The sequence below is a fragment of the Acartia tonsa genome, chromosome 5 (assembly GCF_053477335.1).
Source record: "Acartia tonsa isolate MP-2025a chromosome 5, ASM5347733v1, whole genome shotgun sequence".
NCBI classification, from domain to species: domain Eukaryota; kingdom Metazoa; phylum Arthropoda; class Copepoda; order Calanoida; family Acartiidae; genus Acartia; species Acartia tonsa.
Window position 1 is genome coordinate 40,135,289 of NC_137264.1, and position 21,639 is coordinate 40,156,927.

The following is a 21,639-nucleotide window of genomic DNA, read 5'->3' on the forward strand; positions in this document are numbered from 1 at the left end:
AACCTCTGTCTTTAAATTGGGAGAAGAAGGATACTTATTCAAATAATTGACAGACTAATAAGTTGAATTATAGAGTAGGAGAGGCTCTTACAAAGATAAAAATCATTATGCAATTTGCATTTCAAATCTCTTAGATGTTTATACAAATCATAAATAAAATCATTTAAAATTAAAAGCTACTCTATAATTGAGGTATATCAGATTAACTGACCCTCAATTATTTTCTTTATAATGGCTAGAAAGTCATGGATTTTTATGGTACAATATATAATATGTTTTTGGTTGAAATGTTTGGACACTGTTACCTTATACAGACCAATCAATAATCAACCTAGACTCCCAAAGTTTTAAGCCATCGAATGACAGAAAGTGTTTGTAAACTTTAGTAGTTAGTATAATTTTTATTCTAATGTCCCCTCCCTCCCTACTATAATATGTATTAAAATAAAGATTTAATTTAATGCAGAAAAAAATAATTTAAAAAAATCCCCTATTCACAAAAAATGCTTTCTACAATTTAAAGCTTAGGTATTGTTAGTATTAGTATTAGTGTTTTATCTATTATATACAACTATCTATTTTGTATGAACAGAAAAAATTGCTTTATAGTCAGTATTACATAATGTCGCTAAATGACAAGTGTTTCATACTTATGTGACTTGTATTTTGTTATACAAATATTATTTCAATTATCATTATTTTTTATTATACTATTTTTCTAAATAATTTTATTGTAATATTTTTATAGATAAAAATATTGCAAATAATTAAGTGAGGCGCATGCATAGGAGTTATTACTTTGAGTGCACCAAGCGCTTAAAAGTTTTAAGACACCCTATGGTATTTTCTGGTACCTCTAAAACATAAATTTAAGGAGTAAATTATTTTAGCCATTGAAGGAAAGGGGGGGATTGTCCTATTCTTACGCTTTACTATTTCTAGAGTGCTTTTTAACATTAACTAAACTTAAAATCGTTTAATGTGTATTTTGTTGTGCCTTTTAAATTATCCTATTGAATAAAGTAGTAATTTTTTTAAATTTCAATCTTGGGATGGATTTAGGTTATTATCCTGTCATCTCCCTTACTTTTCAGTAATAGGGGTGCAACCGCTAGTTATTATTAAGATTAACATTGACAAACTGTTTATATCGATCAGGCCTTATGTAAATGAGTATTAGTCATCTAATATTATTGGTTATGATTTTTTTTTAAATTCAATGCTTTTATTTCAGATGAATATATAAAATGTCACACAAGGTAAAATTTTTATTAAATTACCAGGAGAAAATCTGGACATTTGTCAAATTAGATTCAGGATTAGTTTCAATCAAGTTTTGCAAAAAAAACTGCATTAAAAATCAGGGATCTAAAAGGATAAGACAGTGGCAGATAATTGATGTATATCCCTAATGATGATACACAAAATTACATCTCCTGTATATTCACATAAGTGGTTGAAAATTCAACTTCATAAATCTATAATAAATCGAAATTCACTCAAGTCCCCAAAGTTGTGAAGTCAACGAATAAGAAAATGTTATTATAAAACTTTAGTGACTAGTCGAAAAAAAACAGTCCATTGTCCCCTCTCTCTCGGATTAAAAATAGCATGTTTGTCTGTAAGTAAGATTCATGTCATTTATAGGTTAAACACAAAGACAGACAGACAAACAGACGTACAACCATTTAACCACATTTGAATTGCAGAAAAGGTTTCATATATAAGAACGTTGAAATTTAAATGTGTAAGTTTTTGTTGGATAATTTTTACATATTTTACATTTCAATATCAAATACAGAATTCGTTTTAGGGAGTTTTTGGAAGCAAGATTGCTCAACACTTATTGTTTGTGTGTCAGTTGTTAAAAACTTTTGATTTTTTGTTTTAAACTTTACATTTACATGTGTATTTCAAATATAAAGAATTTGATAAATAAGAGATAAAGGGGGTTTTAATAAGGAAATGATAGACCTAAAACAAACTTTTATCTGCCCCCCCCCCCCCCAAAAAAAAAGAGAAAAAATAAGAATTATCTTATTAAGTAAGAATTAGCTATTTGAAATCTTCCAACCATTGCATTGGTCATATTCATGCTTGTTTTCAACATACAATATGAAAATAGTATCTATCTGATCATGTTCGTTCTATAACATTTTATAAAATATCATTTCTTCCTCCATGTTTCAAGATTTTTAGCCAGAGAGAGAGAGAGAGAGAGAGGTGACAATTGGCTGTTTGATACACTCCCCCAAAGTTTTATAAAAAACGTTTTTGTATTTGTTGGCCTAACAACTTTGGGGACTTTTGTAAATTTTGATTGGTTGGTTAATTTAGTTGATTGTTTGAACCTTATAACAATATTTATAATCTACAGAATGGATAATTTTGTGTATTAGCTTTGGGGATGTACATCAATTTATCGGTCATTGTCTTATCCCTTTAGATCCCTAATTTTAGCAGCAAAACTACTTGTTAAGATACCTTTACAGTCCACATTTCTCCAACCTTCTTGTCTTCTCCTTCTGCCTCTATTTTAAGCTCTACTTTTTTCAATGGAGCTTTGATACTTAAAAGATTTTCTAATTATTTTTATATTTAAAAAATCAGCCTCTAAGCCCCTGTTGGATTTTAACTCCTAAAAATAATTTCAAAAAACTTTCTTGGGACCTACATGAAGCTTCACCAATAAGAAGAGCTATATCGGACCAACGATAATCGAGATCTTTCGACCCAAACAAACAGACAGACACACATCCTATTACTAATAAAAAAGGGTATATCTATAATAGAAAGAGTCACGGCTGGACAACCTGCTGCACTCAGCCTCCAGAAATGGAGACCTGGCCAAGGTTTCCCAGATCCTGGATACTGGCAGAGTCTACATTGACTGCAAAGATCAGGTACACCTTTATATTAATTGCTTAACTCCTAACCACTAGGGAAGGGTGGGCAAGATCAAGAAAATAGCCTAAAACCGCTTCAAGATAATTATAAAAATTTCCTTAAAAATACAATCAATTGTCCGAGATTGTTATCAGCATACAAAAAATACCATACGGGATAGTTGATAAAACCGATTCTAACAACTTAGCTTTGTCTAAAGGTATAAACAAGTTTCAGCCATCAATATACCAAGGCATTTACCCTTTTTCATAGCATATGCATTTTAATGTCTTTTGTTATGACGCAGTTTGTAAAAGGTTCCAAAATATTTTGTCCGCGTGTTAAAAAAGAAAAATGTTATTAGTGGCCTGTTCTAAACAGGTTTTAGGCTGTTTTTAGGGTTTCTTTCTTTAGGGTCTAAATTTTCTATAATTTTGCATCTCCTTTCTTTATTAATTGAACTTAAAATATCCTTTCCTTTTTGATTTTTTAATATTTAAAAAAGGATAAGATTTTCTTGAGATTCCATATCCCTGCTTCCGAAAATTGCACCGAAAAGCGAGCGGCCTCCCAAAATCTTTTTTTTATATTCCACAATTATTTGAATTCTGTCCATTTCCATAATATGCAAAAATTAATATCGATTATCAAATTTCTTTCCCCTATATCAAACAATAGAGATATAATAGAATTATAGTATAAAACAAGGATGACAACATCTATTTATAAAGCGTAGCTCTGAAAACAAACAGTATAACAAACGAACATAAATACTTGTAGAATGTAAAAACTTAACAAGCAGAAGATTAAGGACATATTGTATCATGTTATCCTAAGAATTATTGTTCTAAAATACAGATTAATAAGAGAATTTTTAAATTAACATGTTGTAAATGAACTTACTGTCTTGTTCGTAACGGTCATAGAGCTTTCTAAAACATACCTCACTGATACAGGAATCACAATTTCAAGTTTAAAATCTATAGGACAATTCTAACCTGCCTATATTTAAAAATAGAGCTAATGTACGTAACACCCAACAGAGAAACTACCTTATGATATTGTCTTATTTATATGGCCTGTATGAAAACAATGTGTGAATACACATTACTGCATACTTCCTAGTTTTTAGGAAACTGCCATTTGGGAAGAAATTTTTTTTATAAATTAACCATATCAATAAAATTTGACTGTATATATAAATGTATATAATATTCATTTATTATTTTGTTGTTTTTTTTTTCTATGTATGTACACTTAAAAATAATAAATCTAATCTAATCTATCATGAACTTTGTCTGGAAGTAATTAGTGCATAATAATGAGTAGCTCCTGTTCATTGGTCAAGGTATTCTCCCCACTCTTACTAGTATTACGCGCCGGACAGCAACAAAAAGTAACAAGTCTCTAGTATGACGCGGTGTGGTCCAGACTAGTATCTAGGGGCAGAGAGGGGCTAGAAAAAAATAGCTTAAACCCATCCCAAGACTTAAATCTGAAAACCTAAGTAGAGAACCCAATCCGTTCAGTATCTTTCTTATCATAAGCTTTAGACAAAAAAACCTTACTATTAAGTGATTAAATATCGAGCACTCTAGTTATTCTTGTGATCATTTATACTTTATATAAAAGGATAACGCGACAAGAGCGTTTTAATAGCATTAACTCTATTGTTTCACATACAAAAATGCAAGAAAGCATATATATTCTTAATTGTATTTTTATAATTGAACAAGAAATTGAATATGACATTTGTTAAACTTATTTCCATTATTATTTGTCATGAAAATTTCTTTAAACGACAATTATTATATTATGGCAATTTTATGAAAAAAGTAATTCTGATTTTTTACGCTGTACATACTTTCTACAACATTTATTTATATATATTTTTCAAAAACCATCCAAATAGTTAAGCAAAAGTGACAACACTCAAAAGTGAAACTCTGAAACGATAGGATAAACGAACAATATAACTTGTAGAGTGTCAAAACTGAATAAAGATAATATAAAGTAAAATGCACAAAATTTTCTAACTGTTTTGTACATTTTCTTATTTTCTTTAATACCTAGACATTTTTATAGGTTGTGTTATGGTATGTTATATTTGGTTATATTTGTTTTTCTTATTATTTTATATACACCAATGTACAGTAATATCAACAAAGATTTTTTATTAAATTACCTCAATAATACAAACAATTTTGTACTTGTTTATGAAGAAAGCAATTTAACTTGCTTGGACATTCAATTTTATTTAAGACTCTAGGGGCACTTGCAACGGGAGAGAAAAAGGTTTAAAAAATAAATGTAAAAAATATTATTTTTTGGGGCGTCATATTGGATTGGAAGGGTATAGAATTCTTCCCCCATTAAAGTTAAAAACCTTCCCAAGTTCCCTGGACAAGGAGAACCAAATCGGTTCAGCGGTTTGCGAGATCCTTCGCTACAGACAAAAAAGCTTACTACTTCATATTTATTAGGATAGTATGGACATGAGAGTGTGGCTTGAAAATTACTATCATTATTTATTTAGGATGGTATAACACCGCTTATGTTGGCATGTACCTATGGACATAAAAGTGTGGCTAGAAAATTACTAATTATATTTATTTAGGATGGTATAACACCTATGATGTTAGCATGTAGCTATGGACATGAAAGTGTGGCTAGAAAATTACTAATTATATTTATTTAGGATGGTAAAACACCTCTGATGTTAGTATGTATCCATGGACATGAGAGTGTGGCTAGAAAATTACTATCATTATTTATTTAGGATGGTATAAATATCCATGGGCATGAGAGTGTGGCTAGAAAATTATTATTATTATTTTTTTAGGATGGTATAACACCTCTGATGTTAGCATGTAGCTATGGACATGAAAGTGTGGCTAGGAAATTACTAAATGTATTTATTTAGGGTGGTATATCATCTCTATGTTTATATAAAGCCATGGACATGAGAGTGTGGCTTGAAAATTACTATCATTATTTATTTAGGATGGATGGTATAACACCGCTTATGCTAGCATGTAACTATGGACATGAGAGTGTGGCTAGAAAATTACTATTTTTATTTATTTAGGATGGTATAACACCACTGATGCTAGCATGTAGTTATGGACATGAAAGTGTGGCTTGAAAATTACTATCATTATTTATTTAGGATGGTATAACACCACTGATGCTAGCATGTAGTTATGGACATGAAAGTGTGGCTAGAAAATTGCTGGAAGAAGGGGCTGATCCAAACATTAGGTAAGTTTTTGATGCTCAAACAGATAAACCCATATTTTAGCCCATACTGAAGAGAGTTTGTAAAATGTTAGTATAGATGTATAACCAGACAACTACCTGGATCCCCCTAATAAGGACCTTTTTCGTCTGCTAGCAAATTGTTTTCTGCTACTTGACTGTGTTAATATTCCCGACACTATTGACTTGTTGATTTTCAAAGACCAAATTGAGAGTCCTTGGGATGGGGACATACAGTCATTTAACCCCTTCCCCCTCTAGTGTTTTACTCTAATGTTTAACCAACTAAAATTTCTATGGACGTTCTTACAATTTACACTCGTTACTAATTGAGAAGCTGCGCTATCTAAAAATGTAAAATCATGATTAGGACTGCAGTAATGCAGACAAATTTGTTTCTTTTCTTTTGCAGTTTATAATGAATCAACCAGATAAATTCTGCTTTTAATTTTCTGTTGTAAGAATAGTTATTTATCGCATCGTATTATAAACAGCTTTCCGCGGATATAAATGAAAAATTACAATACTAGTATTAATTTTATTATCTTTATTTTATTATTCATGGAAAATTGTCTGTAATACGATGCTATACATGATTTTTAAGTATGGATGATAATCGGTTCTAATCCAGCGAATATTAATCGGTTTCAAAGCCATACTGGAAAGGCATATATATTTCCATTTAAAAAATAATCACAACCTTGAAAGTACAGGAATTATCATATTAATGGTATCCTGAACAGGGGCGTCCAAGCTTTTTTTGGGGGGGGGGTAAAAAATTTTAGGGGGGGGGGTAATTCGTGTTTGGGGGGGGTAAAATGGCGCGCGAAGCGCGCCGAAATTTTTTTTTACCCCCCCCAAAATTTTTACCCCGGGGGTAAAATTTGATTGGGGGGGGTAATTACCCCCCCTAAAGTCTGTTGGGGGGGGTAAATACTCCCCCCAAATCTGTTGGGGGGGGTAATTACCCCACCCAAACTAATTTACCCCGGGGGTAAAATTTTTGGGGGGGGTAATTTAATTATGTAAAAAAAGCACCTACCTAATCTATTAAGTTAATAAGTACTATCCTATAACATAAAGTAGTAAGTAAGGTTTATTTGACTATAGCTTCAGATTTCATTACTTTTAATACTGAGTTCTCCTTTTTAGGAAAGCTTCACATAGATCCAATGATGGTTCCACACTATTATAGGTCAATCCTTTGAGTGGTTTTAGGCTATTTTTCTCCTCCCTTTTTACCCTTTAGAAAACACGAGTTCTTAGATGCGAAGGGCGCCACTACTATTCAAATATATAGTAGTATCTCATTCTTTAGAACATAAAAATACAATAATTAACTCACTAACCAATGAACCAATATGATTATACTTTAAAGTGAAGCGTCTTATAGGTCCTGGTAATTTTTATAACTAGTTTTGAGACACCCTGACATCCTCCCAAAAGAAATCGCCTATAGAAATTCTTTTTCATTATTTAATGAAATATTTAATTTAGTTAGGTATCTATTTTATGGAATCTTCAGTGCTTTACAATTACATCATAGATCCCCGGGATGGTTTAGGGGGGGGAGGGGGGCGGGGATTACTCCCTCCCCCCCCCCAAAAAAAAATTTTCAGTAAAATTTTTTTTTAAGAACATTCAATTTTGGGGGGGGTAATTACCCCCCCAAAAATCGTTTGGGGGGGGTAAATACCCCCCCCAAAGTCGTTGGGGGTGCCTACGGCACCCCCAAGGTAGGGGTAATTTTTTTTTGGGGGGGGTATTGTTCAAAAAATTTTGGGGGTGCCTACGGCACCCCTAAAATCGTTTGGGGGTGCCAAATGGCCCATTACCCCCCCCTTGGACGCCTATGATCCTGAAGCTACAAAGGCTGAAAATTGGTACTAAATGGATTATTGAAAAGTTTAATTTGTCTTTTGCTAATTCTAGAAAAGGGCTTAAGAATTTTCAAATTTATATCTACAGGAAATAAAACTAAATTTTAGGAAATAAGTTCTGTAACCAACCAAGGCAATTTTTTTTCTAAATTTCTAACATATTACAAATCACAAGAAAAATACATACATTTATTTATATACTAGAGTTGGCTCGATATAATTATCTCCCTATTGGCTAGTTTTCTATATGCATATCTATTTCTCAATAAATCTATTTTCCTCACCCGGCATTACTATCTAAAAGAAAGTAAATATTTAATAATTTAAATCATAAATGATTTTTAAAAGATTTTTTTAAATTATATTTTTTCTTTACATTACCATCACCAAAGGGTTAATGATGATGATTACAATTTTAGTTTAATATTTGAACACACAAAATGTCGCCACAATCGAATTCTTTTAAAACATAGTTTTCTTAAATTTATCATATTATAAATTTAAATTTTCTTTTTTATGATTAGAAATTAAATACATCAATATAAGGTAAATAGCAACATGAAATGAAAAAAATGAATTTATTTTTAAAGTAAAATAATGGGTCTTATCGTTCTGGGCAATGAGAGTTTATTATGGATTATTGGAGCACTATGATTTTTAATCATATATTCCTTGGAAAACTTGAGCTCGTTTATAGACATTTATTTCCTATATAGATCTGACATGGATCTTGAAGCAATTAAGCAGGCCGTTTTGTACATGTTAAAAATTGGAAGATTTCATTAAATAAAAGTAATCGCAAATATACTTAGTAAATAATGATATATACACATTTAAAGATAGGGAAATCCTACAAGTTGAAATATAAGATTACAATTTTAGAACACTTTTTGCTTATATCTTTTCAGACATTATGTTTAGTTAACATTGTTACATTTGTTGAAATTAGCAAAACTGTTATATTCAAAAACAATAGATAACCAGAGGTGGATACTTTTTTTTAAAAATTGGGTCGCTGGTGAGGCCAAATTGTTTTTGTGAAAAATCCTCCAAAATCACATTAAAATCTACAAAAAATTTAAAAATCTTATGTCAATAACCCTTTTATGATTTTATTCAATTTTTGTAGACTATTTATGTGATTTTGGAGGATTTTTCACAAAATCAATTTTGCCTCACCAGCGATGCAGCGCCTCTAATTTTTTTAAAGAATCCACCTCAGATTTTGTCAGACAAACAGTACAAAGTAAAGATAAAAACCAGAGTTTCATTAGACACATACATCCTTCAGCTTCTTTATAATATACAATATTAATCAGAGCCAAAGCCATTTATCGAATTTTCCCTTTCTGCTGTTGTGCAAACACGTCTTAATGATGAAAAGAGGTGAACTGAAATTAGTTTCCGAATGTGAACACATTTTCCTAGGTGTTTCCCAATCCTATCTCAATATTTGCTACTAGCTAAAAAACCTTTAAACTTCCAAAAAAAAATCTAAATTTGAAAAATTAAAACTTTGAATGTATAATGTATAAATCGTTAATACATTCAAATTTTGATTTTTTTTTAAGTTTGAAGGTTTTTTAGCTAGTAGCAAATATTGAGATAGGATTGGGAAACACCTAGGAAAATGTGTTCACATTCGGAAACTAATTTCAGTTCATCTGAAAAGTTTATCTCGACTTTATCCTTTTCTGATAAACTTTCTTCATTTACAACATTTTTTGCTAACCACTTATAGCTATAATTAGAAAATATATTTTAACTTACTGTTAGAACGCCTGTTATTAAACAAACATAAAAAAAACTTATTTTTTGATGGATTTAAAATTTTAAAAATATTACTTCAATCATGATCTATCATTTATTAACAATTTAGCTGAAAAATTCTAAGTTACAAATTTAGTCAAACTTTAAAAATATATTTCTGCGCTCCTGTAGATATAATGGTCCTTGTTTACCTCTTGATAAAAAAAATATTTTCTGTAGTAGAAAGATACAAAAGAAAACTTTTGTTCATAAAATTTATTTGAGCATGCAAGTTCATTTTTATCCCAACAAATTTAATTTAGTTTTGTTGTTTTAGGCAAATTAATGGAATCTCATCTGTTTTCATAGGTAACAATTATTTACGAATTCAGTTAAAAACAGGAAAGATCGGTTTTATAGAGAGAAAGCATTTAAAATTATTAAAGGAATAGTTCAGCATAATATAAAAAAACATCACCCTCAGAAAGTTCTATTAGATTTAACAGTCAAGAATAAAAAAATTGAGCAAATTGAGACAAGGATGATTACGTCAAATAGTAGCAAAGCTGTTTGAAACATCCATGCAAACATTAAAAGTATTAGAGATTAAAAAAATGAAAAACAGAAAGATTTTGTTTATATTAAAATAAAGTCAAAATAAAAATTTCAGTTTTATCCTGCATAGCAATGGATATAGAATACGTGTATTTTGTGACAGATTCTCGTATACCCTGATGAAATGTTTCTCTTAATACCCATTTTCCCCCAACTTATGACAAGACCCTAACTCCTACCTTGACCAAAGAGAAACTTAATTACCAAAATCTGAGGACTATATTAGCAACCTAAATTGACGAGAAAAATTCTCCCGTCACAATATCCGAGCATTCTATATCCACTATAGACAGACAGACTAAAGGACAGAAGAACACGAACACATATAGAATAGCCTCGCTACTTGAAACTGAAATAATTATATAAATTTAGCATGTCGTGGAGGTTACACAAACATATTGCAATTACTACTGAGCTATGGGGCAGATGTCAACTCTCAATCACAGGTCAGAGCTGGTGAAACTTTCCCTCCACCCCATAAAGAAAGTTTGGGTATATTCCCTTTCGTGGCAACGCCTCTTAAGGGATGATTCGTCGTATTTTTACAGTAGCTTTTAAAAGATTATTATAGATTAGGTTAGGCAATTGGCCCAGCAGGATTAGATCCCCCCGCAAGAGCTAGATATAGGAGAAAAGCTAGTGTTAAAATACGACGAAACGCTCCTTAAGAGGCGTTGCCACGAAAGGGACTATACCCGAAAGTTTTATTCAAAGCAAATTTTGTCTTTTTCGGCTGCTTTTCAAGACAGTTGTCCGTCGTTCTGTCACAGATACTGGACATTAGATTTCCGTAGAAAAAATTATTTACTCAGAATCTTTTGTAGTTACCCATGATCCTATCCTATCCTATCCTACTTACTTGGTCCGTCGGTCTGCAATGCTCTGATAAACATCTTTTAGAAATGTGTGTTTTTTCAGCTGTTATTAAAGATAATTGCTCAAATTTTGTATAAATTCTAGCATCTATTCAACAACCTATGTCCGTCTGTCTATCTGTTAGCTGGAGAAATATTAGTGTTCTTTATTTCAAGCAATCAAAGATGTATTTCGGGCTATGTTTTATTCTTTCTATTGTCAATGACTATCTACTCTTTATCTCACTTTGGTTGTTCTTACTCAGAATTGATATTTTCTTATTTTATTTGAAATAAGATACCTAAAGTATTATCTGGAATTTATTTGTTTTCAATTATTTATTTGTAGAGCAAAGGTTACATAAATTTATAAAAGGTGTTATTCGATACATTTTATTTTTCATTTGTAGGCTCGCACCTAGCCTCAAATGTTAAGGCGTCTAATTTTGGTGGTAAAAAGCAAACTTTAAATTGATTTATTTTTTCATTTGAAACTTTGGGTATAGTCCTTTTCGTGACAGCACCTATTAAGGGGCGTTTCGTCGTATTTTCAAAGCAGATTTTGATTTCAGTTTAGGTTAGGTGTTTGCCCCGTTGTGTTAGAGCATGGGATCGAATAGGAAAAAATCTACTGTGAAAATACAAATAAATGCCCCTTAAGAGGCGTTGTCACGAAAGGGACTATACCCGAATTTTTTTGTTGTTTGTTTAACTAAATGCTTCTTGAAGATTCTTGTACATGTGTAAGTCCTGTAACGATTAAGCATATTTGCAGGAGGGAGGAACTCCCCTGATGGTTTGTGCTCAATCTGGAAATAAAGAACTTGTCTCCTGTATTCTAGCCTCAGATAGGTATAATTTTTGTATCCTAGCTAGTATTATGTATGTCCCAGGAAGGGATGAGATAATAGGCTTTTTATTACACTAGTACCCATAGTTTTAGTATAACGTTTACCTATTCTTTGGCCCTACATCTTTGGGGCATTTTATTGAATTTTGATTGGTCGATTCATTACGTTAAGGCTACAAACGTTTCAACTAATAATAAATAATCCACAAAAGGGGTAATTTTGTGTATCATAATTGGGGATATACATAAATTTATCGGCTACTGTCTTAACCCTTTAGTGCCCTTGTATGTCCGGATATTTTAATTTGTTATTGCTGCGCAACATAAAGACGTATTATTTTTCTTGTGGCAAACAGAAGGATGGGCACTATTTTAATTAAAGCTGAGGTTTAAATAATACAAAATGAAAAATTAGGTGGAAAAAGATTTATAACTGAATAGTTTTTTACAAAATGAAAAACAGAAATAAAAGGGAAAATAGTCTTTAGATTAATATAAATTTTGTATCTTATAACATTTTCATCTCAATAATCTTATAAACATAATATTATTTATATAATATAATTTAACAAAGAAACAAGAAATTATTTCTCAAATAGTGCCTGAGCTTTGTTATTTATAAGCTGAAAAATAACAGTCTTTGTTAAGTTCTACTTTTAGAAATTTTAAAATGCTTTACACTTCTGTCCACTACGGTGGGTTCTAACTTTGCGAGGCCCTATCAATTTAACCTTACTAAATCTAACCTAAACCTAAAATAGATAATAAAAAAATTAACCTACAAACTGTGCTTGACAAACAGATACATTTATTTTGAAGCTTCGGTATTGAAAATAAGGGATCTAAATAATGGAATCTTCCAATCTCAATTAATTGAATACATTAATATCTTTTTTTTAATGTCCTATCGATTCCGTGAAAGTTTCATGAAATATCAAATAAAATTATTATGAGGGTGGAGAACAAGACACTGCAAATTACACTGTTACAAAGAATTTTGTAAACACGATCTCTTAATGGTTGGCTTAAAAACGGGAGGTACTTCTATTAAATCTTGATTTTGTTATTGTAAACCTGCAGTGTTAAACTAAGCATACACAAGGGGTAATTTTGTTTATCGTGATTGGGGGATGTATTATTCATTATTTCTCAAGAACTTAATGTAATAATTAATAAGTATATTTAAGTGAAGGTAAAAAGTATATTTTTAAGGAAAAATAATAAAGACAAAAATGGGGAAGTAACAGAGCGCAGGGTAAATGGAAGCTCAATTCTGGCTGAACATCCAATCATCAGAAATAATAACGAGAGAGGTAATATAGCCATTTAAGTAACAGAATAGAGGGTGCATGATCTATAAGTAACACTGACCACAGTTCAGGGACCCTGTCTCGATTTTGTTTTGTGTATTTGAAATCAGATAGTAACGTCGGACATATAAGCGCATCCAATAAAATAACAGTTTGCAACCGCTGCAGTAACTGCATTCAGTCGTTCACAGCTAGTTTCCTCAATAGCTGCTATACGATACAAATTTTCAGCCGTCAAGTTAAAAGCAGCTAAATATACAAATGAAACTACAGCCGCAATCCTATAATCTGCAGTAGTAAGGTTTTTTGTCTTTTGCTTAAGATTTATAACACTATAAACCAATTGAGTTTTTCATTTTCAGAAAGCTTCACATTTGGCTCAGAGTGGATTTAAAAACGTTTATTTTGTGATTTAGGCTACAAATTATTTTTTTTAAAGATTCAATTTATTAAGCAGTATACACACAAAGAAAGAAGGTGGCTGTCAGTATGTACCTTAAGATCTTGATAATGTCCAAGAAATTTAACGCATTTTGCTGGCATCGTGCAATCATCAATTGGGTCAAATTTATCATTATTTAGCTGTTTTTATTGTACCTTCTCGATTTTGTAATTTGTAATCTGAATTCTTTTCTGTGTTGTTTATTTTACAGGCGAATCATAATAATGTTATTTAGGTTTTTCCAGCCTTCACAGCACTCCAACAAAGAGTGTAAAGTACAGGAAGGATATAGCAGATACAGGAACTGTGGACATGAATGCCTCCATGTGGGATGGAGCCACAGCACTGTTCCTGGCTGCACAGGTATACATAGTTAGATAGATACATTTAAATTAGCGGATCTGGGAAAGAAAATGAAGTAGTGGGTTTCGTAGTATTTTCACAGTAACCTGTCATAAGTTATTGTAGGTTATGTTAGGTTAATGTTAATGATTGCCCCGCAGGGTTTGGTTATAGGAGAAAAGCCACCGGGAAAATACGACGAAACCCGCTACTTCGTCTTCTTTCCATGATCCACGATTGATGGGTAGATAGGGATTAAGTTTCAGGGTTCGGTAGCCGCGCGTCAACCGCCTATAATACCTAAGCTAATAAACCGTTTACAATTTTAAAAATCTGCTAGAAGTTGAGACCTAACCAAAATATTGCAATCTCTATTTTCAAAAAAAAAATTTTAAAGCATCCAAACTTGTTTAAATTTAAAGTTTAATCGCAGCTGAAGCGCGATTGCCGAGCCCTGGTTAGTATAAATGAATTTTGATTATGAACACAAAATATGATTAGACAAATAGATGTATAATCTTAAATACATTAACTAGATTTGTGTCTGTAAGGAAGGATCTTTTAACTGCTGAACCGATTTGGTTCTCCTTGACAATGTAGCTTGTCATAGGGTACCATAACCCTATCAAGAGAAATCGCCCCTAAAAATTACGCCACCAAAAAAAATATTTTAATCATTAATTTTAAAAGTTGGGGGGGGGGGTGTCTACTTCCTCCCTCCCCCCACCTCAATTGCCCCTAGGGGCGTTACCGCTATTCTTTATTTATTCAAAAATATATATGGAGAAAAAATAATCTTGAGAGAGTTGCATAAAAAAATAAATCAATTAATTATGAGTTATTATATTTCTAACATGTACTATTTTGTATTATTTCTAATGCAGAAAGGAAGATAGCTGGATATCAAATTTCTATCTTGTTGAAGATTTGTAGTCTGTGCACGGACATATATTTCACTTTCCTCAAATTTGAGATACTTCAACAAAAATTAAGATCAAAGTTTTTGCTTTAGTTGCAAAGGTTTTAAGGAAAAAAAGTAAAAGATCAAATAAATTGAAAATGCAATTTACCTAAACTGGCGGTTTTCCACTTGAGGTAAGGAGGATGGACGATTTCTTCATTGAGGGTGAGGTTACCCTCCCCAAAAATAGTTCAAAACCTTCCCTGGATATATAAGTAGCTTCACTGTAACGGAAATCCATATCTGTTTAGCAGTTACAGAGATCCTTTGCTACAGACAAAAATCATACTAAAATCATACAAAAGTAAGTAATAGCTAAATAAAATTAATTGGCTGATTGACTGATAAGTCTAACTTTTATACTATCTTTGCATATGAATATTTTTTAAAAATGTGAAGATTACAAACAAAAAATCAGGGTTCGCTGGCCGCCTTATTGAAGAGCTGCTCGATTACGGCTGCCATAAGCTGTCATATTTCAAAGCTGCAGATTGTGTTTAAAATGTCCGTCTCGTTTGCAGCTATAGTTGCCGAGAAGTGTTAAGCTGATTCTTGGTTATTTTTAGAATGTTTCTAAAAAGTATAAATTAATGCAATTCATTGTTTATTTACTTTCAGAGATCTAAAGGGATAAAACAATGGCCGATAAATTGATGTACCTCTCCATAATAATATATACAAATTATGTATGTATATATTGATAAATTACCACTTCTGTAGATTACAATTAGTGGTACAAATGTTTTGACACTCAACTTAATAAACCAACCAATCAAAATTTGATAAAAGCCCCCAAAGTTGCTAAGCCCACAAATAAGAAAACTTTATTTTAAGACTTTGAGGACTAATGTAGTAACAGTCCCCTCCCTCCCTGTTTTACTTTGCAGTGTGAAATATGAAAATTAATTGAAAAAAGGGAATTGAACAAATATTAATTTCATGCATTCATTTTTACATGAAATATAAAAACGTTACCATTTAATAAATAAATTAAATAACAGAATTATTACGTAGAAAATAAGTGAAAATTAATTATTTAATCGACATTACATTTATAATAATTTTAGAATGAGATCCATTAATATGAGGGTTTTAGACTTTTGTAAAAAAGCACAAAGTTTAAAATTTTTTACCTGTTTAAAATTTGGAGGATTTTTTTTAATTTTTTAAATTTTTTTAGAAACTTTTAAAAACCCTGTCTCATTGTTTTGGGCTCTATACCAATTTTTTATTAGCTAGTCTTTCCGTTTTTCCTTTTATTGTTAATATTTTTGTTGTTTTTGATGTATTTTGTAAATGTATGTAGGATATTGTGGAAATATTGACAGGAGAAAATTTGTCGTAAATTTAGCTTGCTAATATGGACCTCATTTATTGGCCAGATCAGTAGGAGGGGATTTGTTGAAGCGGTTGGATGGCGGTTATCGTTATGTTAGCCAGCTGCGAGCATCACTTTACAAGACTAAATTAAAATCTGGTGAAACATCCATGTAATAATATATCGATTATTTTATAAAACACATTTGTAAAAGTATATCAGGGTAAATAAATCTGGTAATCTCTTTTTGATAGAAAAGATTTACTTTACTTACAAATGTAAAGTAGATGTGGGGTGGTGGGTTAGATAAATAACAATAATGTGCTTTTTACAGGGAAGGGGCAAAGAAAAAGAAAGTAGTTCTTTATGAAATTTTGCCTAAAGTAGATTAAAAGTATTGGGAAAGAAAATAGATTAATTTGTTCAGAATATCCATCTCCTGCCCCTTAAGATTTTTACACCTAATAAAGATTTTATAAAAAAAAACCTCCAGGTGAATTTTCATAATTTTCAGACCATTATTTCAACCTCCGGAACCCCCCCCCCCCCCCCCACCCCCAACAGAACTATGACTCTGACTGCAGCGTTCGGCACCCTTGCCTGCCTAGCCGCAGCCCTAGGCCCTCTAGCCTGCGTAGCCGCAGCGCTCGGTCCCCTAGCCTATAACCTTACCTAATTAAAAAAAATTGCGTAACGGCTTTTATTGTTATAAAATGTATTGTTGTTTACACAAGATTTCTATAATGGATATGAAAAAAAAACCTTGGACGCCCAAGCTTTTTATTTGAGAGGGAAGGGGTCAAATTCTGAATATTTCATTTTGTTGGAGTGGCATGATATTAGGTTCTTTTCATTTATTGGAGCGAGGGAGTTAAACAACTCCCCCCCCCCCCCTCCAACATTCTTGTTGCAGATAAGTTTTTTTAAATAAAACTTTTAAAATACGATGGCTTTAATATTGATGAAATTAACCTGAAAATAGAAAAAGAAATCAAATCAACTTCACTCTGATTTTACTATGAGGTTTTATTTACCGTAAATTGAAAGGGTAACTGTGTGTGTACTGTATACTTTATTCCTCATTACAAGCACATAATATTCCAATCACGGCATTTACACTATATTACACTGTAAAAAATGCAACCTATTTGATTAAAAATGTCCGTCCGTCCGTCTGTTAGGGAAAAAGGAATTAGCTGGAATTATTGGTTAAGATTCCCCATACCAATGAGCATCAAGTATATAATTTACTTGAACCATCGGTCTGTCAGTCATGCTCCAAAAGACCATTACATATTTTATATAGAATGTTCTCGTAATTTTCATGTACAATTTTTGTGAAGTGCTACTTATGGATGTTGTCATCCTTGTTTTGATACAAAGTAACCCTTTCAGAATAGGCTCACATTTGCTGAATATTAATATGCAATTATAAATGCCACCCCAAAGTATACTTTAAACAATAGGGTGGGTTCATATCGGAATTAGACAAAGCGGGGATATGCAACAGATAAAATTAACCTTAAAAACATTTCTGACCGAAAAAGAATTTTAAAAAATTGAGTTTTAGAACACGACCACTTAAAAATATAATTCATTACTTATTAGTATGCAAAGACGACATTCAAAAAAAAATTTGAATCAGAACTATGGCTTCATGGTGCTCCCTGGAAAGGCCTTGAGGAGCTGAATCAGGAACTTTTGTCCGTTTCAAAATATCTCGTTCCTAGCCTTAGAAATCACTAAAAAAACAAAAAATTGTAAGGTTTATTGAGAATTATCCAATTTGTAGAAGTTTTTTAGATTTTCTCAGGCTAGGAACGAGATTTTTTGAAACGGACAAAAGTTCCTGACTCAGCTCCTCAAGGCATTTCCAGGGAGCACCATGAAGCCATAGTTCTGATTCAATAAATTTTTTACTCCCATTTACAAATAGCTATACAATTGAATGTCTGGTCGTCAGCGGTTTTAAGACTTAGGATAAATTTTAAATCACCCAGAGGTGTATTATATCTATATAAATTGAGTGCAGATCCCCGCTTTGGCCTCAGAAAAAAAATGTCCAAAATCGACCCACCCTATTAAACAATAATATTAATTTATCGAATAACAGAAAACTGCAATACAGTGAAAATAAAAGATAATTATACATACTCAGTAAATTTAACAATTAATTGATAAAAATAAATCTTTTATATCAGCTGCAAGTGTGTTTGAGTGTTTGAGCCAGCTATAACTTTTTAATTTTCAAGATGTATGCTCAACTTTATGATATAAAAGAAAAAATGTCCATGTAAACTGGGCTGTAAAAGAAAAATTGTGTTGGAATGACATGCTTTCAAGACTATCTCTAGTCTGTCCTAATCTGCCAATTTAGAGATTAACCTACATAAACCATGGGCTCACAATTTCATAGATAATTTAGAAATAGATACCATAGTGTTTGCAAGAACTTGTTTATTATAATTTATTTTCTATTTTAGCTGATTGTTTGGTCTTTTATTTAATCTAATACAGGACTATTGGGAAGCATCTCTAAAGAAAAAAATCAATTTATCATACAATAGTTATTCAAACATCTATATGTATAAACAAATAGATGTTTTATTGTGGTTAAATTTTATTTGTTACATTTGTATAACAAACTCAGTTTAAAGTATCTTGTACTTGGTTGTACTCTCTGCACTTACATAATTACACAGAATTTTGTTTTATTCTCAAAATATTAGGCCAGCATGAGAATTTTGTGTAGTAATGCTAGTATCATGAGATGCAATTGAAAGAACCATTATTGTTATTCTTTACAGTAAAGCTTCTTATAGGTCCTGCGAAGGTTTTAAACTATTGTTGGAGAGGGTGTTTTCATCCCCCTTCCCCAATAAATATTTTTTTACTCTTTTGAAACTCAAATTTAAAATGGGAATTTTCCCCCCTCCTACCTTAAGTGTCCCTAGAGGCTTCTAGGAGCATAGCTGCTAGTCTATAATACAAAGTAGCTTGATGTCTGTCCGTCCGTCCATCTGTCTGTCCCTTAAGATCTTGGTAACCACTGAACCGATCGGATTCTATAAATAACCCCCCCAAAAAACAACCAAAAATTTTTTTTTAAATGTGGTGGTTGCATCACCATAGGTACTTAATTCTTTTTTCTCGTATTCATTTGAATCCGGTGGATAGGAACCGGTTCTCATCCATACGAAAAAACTATGTCTAGCACCGTATTATATCCAGCTTTCTATGAATATAAAAATGTACAATCATAAGATTTAAACCAGTTTTTTTTAGCCGGTGCCTCCGGCACCTCGGGGCTAAAAAAACTAGTTTTAATCTTATAATTGTACATTCTATATCTGCGGAAAGCCGTTTATAATACGATGCGAGCAATAACTATTAATTACCTCTATGGGCAAGGCCCCTACAGGCTAAGGGCAAAACCGCTAGTAATCAAATATTTTAACCTTGGTTTATCCCTTTATCCCTAGAAAAAAAAACCAGGACACAAGACTGTGGAAACCTTGAGATTGATAATAAAATTGTCCACTGTCACTCATCAATTTCTTTCCCAAACATTCTTCATTGATTAAATGGACAGTGCAAAAGTTTTCTTGACTCAAATATTGTTTCTTAAATTCCAACCACAGTCAGTTTTGCATCCATCCATTTTTATTATGAATTCTGCTCTGTAACTTTAGTTGGTCTGTATGAACTTTACCTTCCTTCTTTGTCAATGATTTTTCAAATTTTGAACTTGCAGTTATTTATTAACCAATTTTGAATATATCTTAATAAGCACATTAAAGTTCAAATCTGTAAAGCTGTACGTTTTTTTATTGATAATATCAAAAATAAAAATATAAGTTTCATTTGTCCCATATTAAGTTTAAATATCTTAATATGAAACTTTATCTCGAATTTTAAGTTAATTAATTTTTTTATTTCAACAATGTGTTACATTTGTTAAGTATTGATATTCCTTCAATATCTTTCTATTTTGAACACATTGATAAATTTAAATTGGTTTTCTATTAAAGATTCACAAGTTTCAGATTCAATTCTAATTCAATTGTTCTCAATTTCAAATAATCCACAGGAGGATAGTCTAAATTCCAAATCTTAAAGGCATAATTGAAGTTTGGAAATGTGGAATATCAAAGGGAATTTTGCTTGGGTACCCCAGCCAACATGGTTCAATTGAAGTGAATTTGGTAAAGAATATATTTCCCCTGCATTGAATCAGAGCTAAATAAAAGTTTCACAAATTTACTTCAGAGATGTTTTGAGAAGTATGAATTTAATGATGGAAGCAATTTTTAAGAAAAAGTAACCAAACTAACCAAACCTTTATTTCAAAATGACAAATAAAAATGGACAAAGTATTTATTTCAAATTGTAAATTACTCTAAATTCAGATTTGGTTGAACTGTTTTCAGGTTTCTAATCTAAGTTCGCCTATCCAGACATATTCATACAGCTCCATACATATAACATACACAGGGCAAAGTGCAGAAATTTCTCAAACTTTTCATTTTCTTCATGGCTCACTGATTCCAGATTATATATATGTTGCCTGTTTTGCATTTAGATTAGATGTTTAACTAAATTTGCTAAATTAAAGCTGAGGTTGCCTTATTATTTACACTGTGTGCACCTAATCAACATGCAAAAGATTAATTATTAATATTAATGAAAAACAAGGATTAGTAGAACCATAATATTACAAGTTAATTTAGAACATTTTGGAACTGGTTTCAACAGATTACATTTTTGTTGTGATGTGGTTTTTGTGACTCTTTATTTAATTAAGAGCTACTTCACAAAAGACATAGGAAGTTTTAAGCAGATAATTAACATTTTTTTGGTTGTACTTGTATACTTGTTGACTTATTGTTTACAGAATGTATGATGAAAAGAAATTATATCTTCTTGGTAACTTTAAAAAATTAAAACTGTTTCAAAGAATCTGGACACCCTGGTTTCCGTGCTTTGTTGTATTTGAACCGACAGTGCGGAAAATGAAATATTTATCCACTCATCATGCTACACTTAGCAACAAAGGGAGAATTATCTAGGATACCCCTGGAGTTACCACAGCTTCCAAATTATCATTTTTTTATATCATAGATACAACAAAATTTGGTAAAGAGTTGATATTCTGCTTTATTAGATACTAGCAC

At 31.5% G+C, this 21,639-nt stretch overlaps 1 protein-coding gene across 1 annotated transcript in view; it reads left to right on the forward strand.

Moving 5' to 3' along the window:
• The first annotated feature begins 1,238 nt into the window (after positions 1 to 1,238).
• The window catches only part of LOC145319486 (uncharacterized), a 45,647-nt gene continuing 25,246 nt past the window's right edge, over positions 1,239 to 21,639 (forward strand). Inside the window, exons 1-8 of the mRNA XM_080161633.1 lie at positions 1,239 to 1,259; positions 2,793 to 2,903; positions 6,056 to 6,147; positions 10,111 to 10,142; positions 10,761 to 10,834; positions 12,018 to 12,094; positions 13,305 to 13,405; positions 14,080 to 14,207. Of these exons, the coding sequence (XP_080017759.1) occupies positions 1,248 to 1,259; positions 2,793 to 2,903; positions 6,056 to 6,147; positions 10,111 to 10,142; positions 10,761 to 10,834; positions 12,018 to 12,094; positions 13,305 to 13,405; positions 14,080 to 14,207 (627 nt within the window). The 5' untranslated portion in view covers positions 1,239 to 1,247. The remainder of the gene's footprint in view (positions 1,260 to 2,792; positions 2,904 to 6,055; positions 6,148 to 10,110; positions 10,143 to 10,760; positions 10,835 to 12,017; positions 12,095 to 13,304; positions 13,406 to 14,079; positions 14,208 to 21,639) is intronic.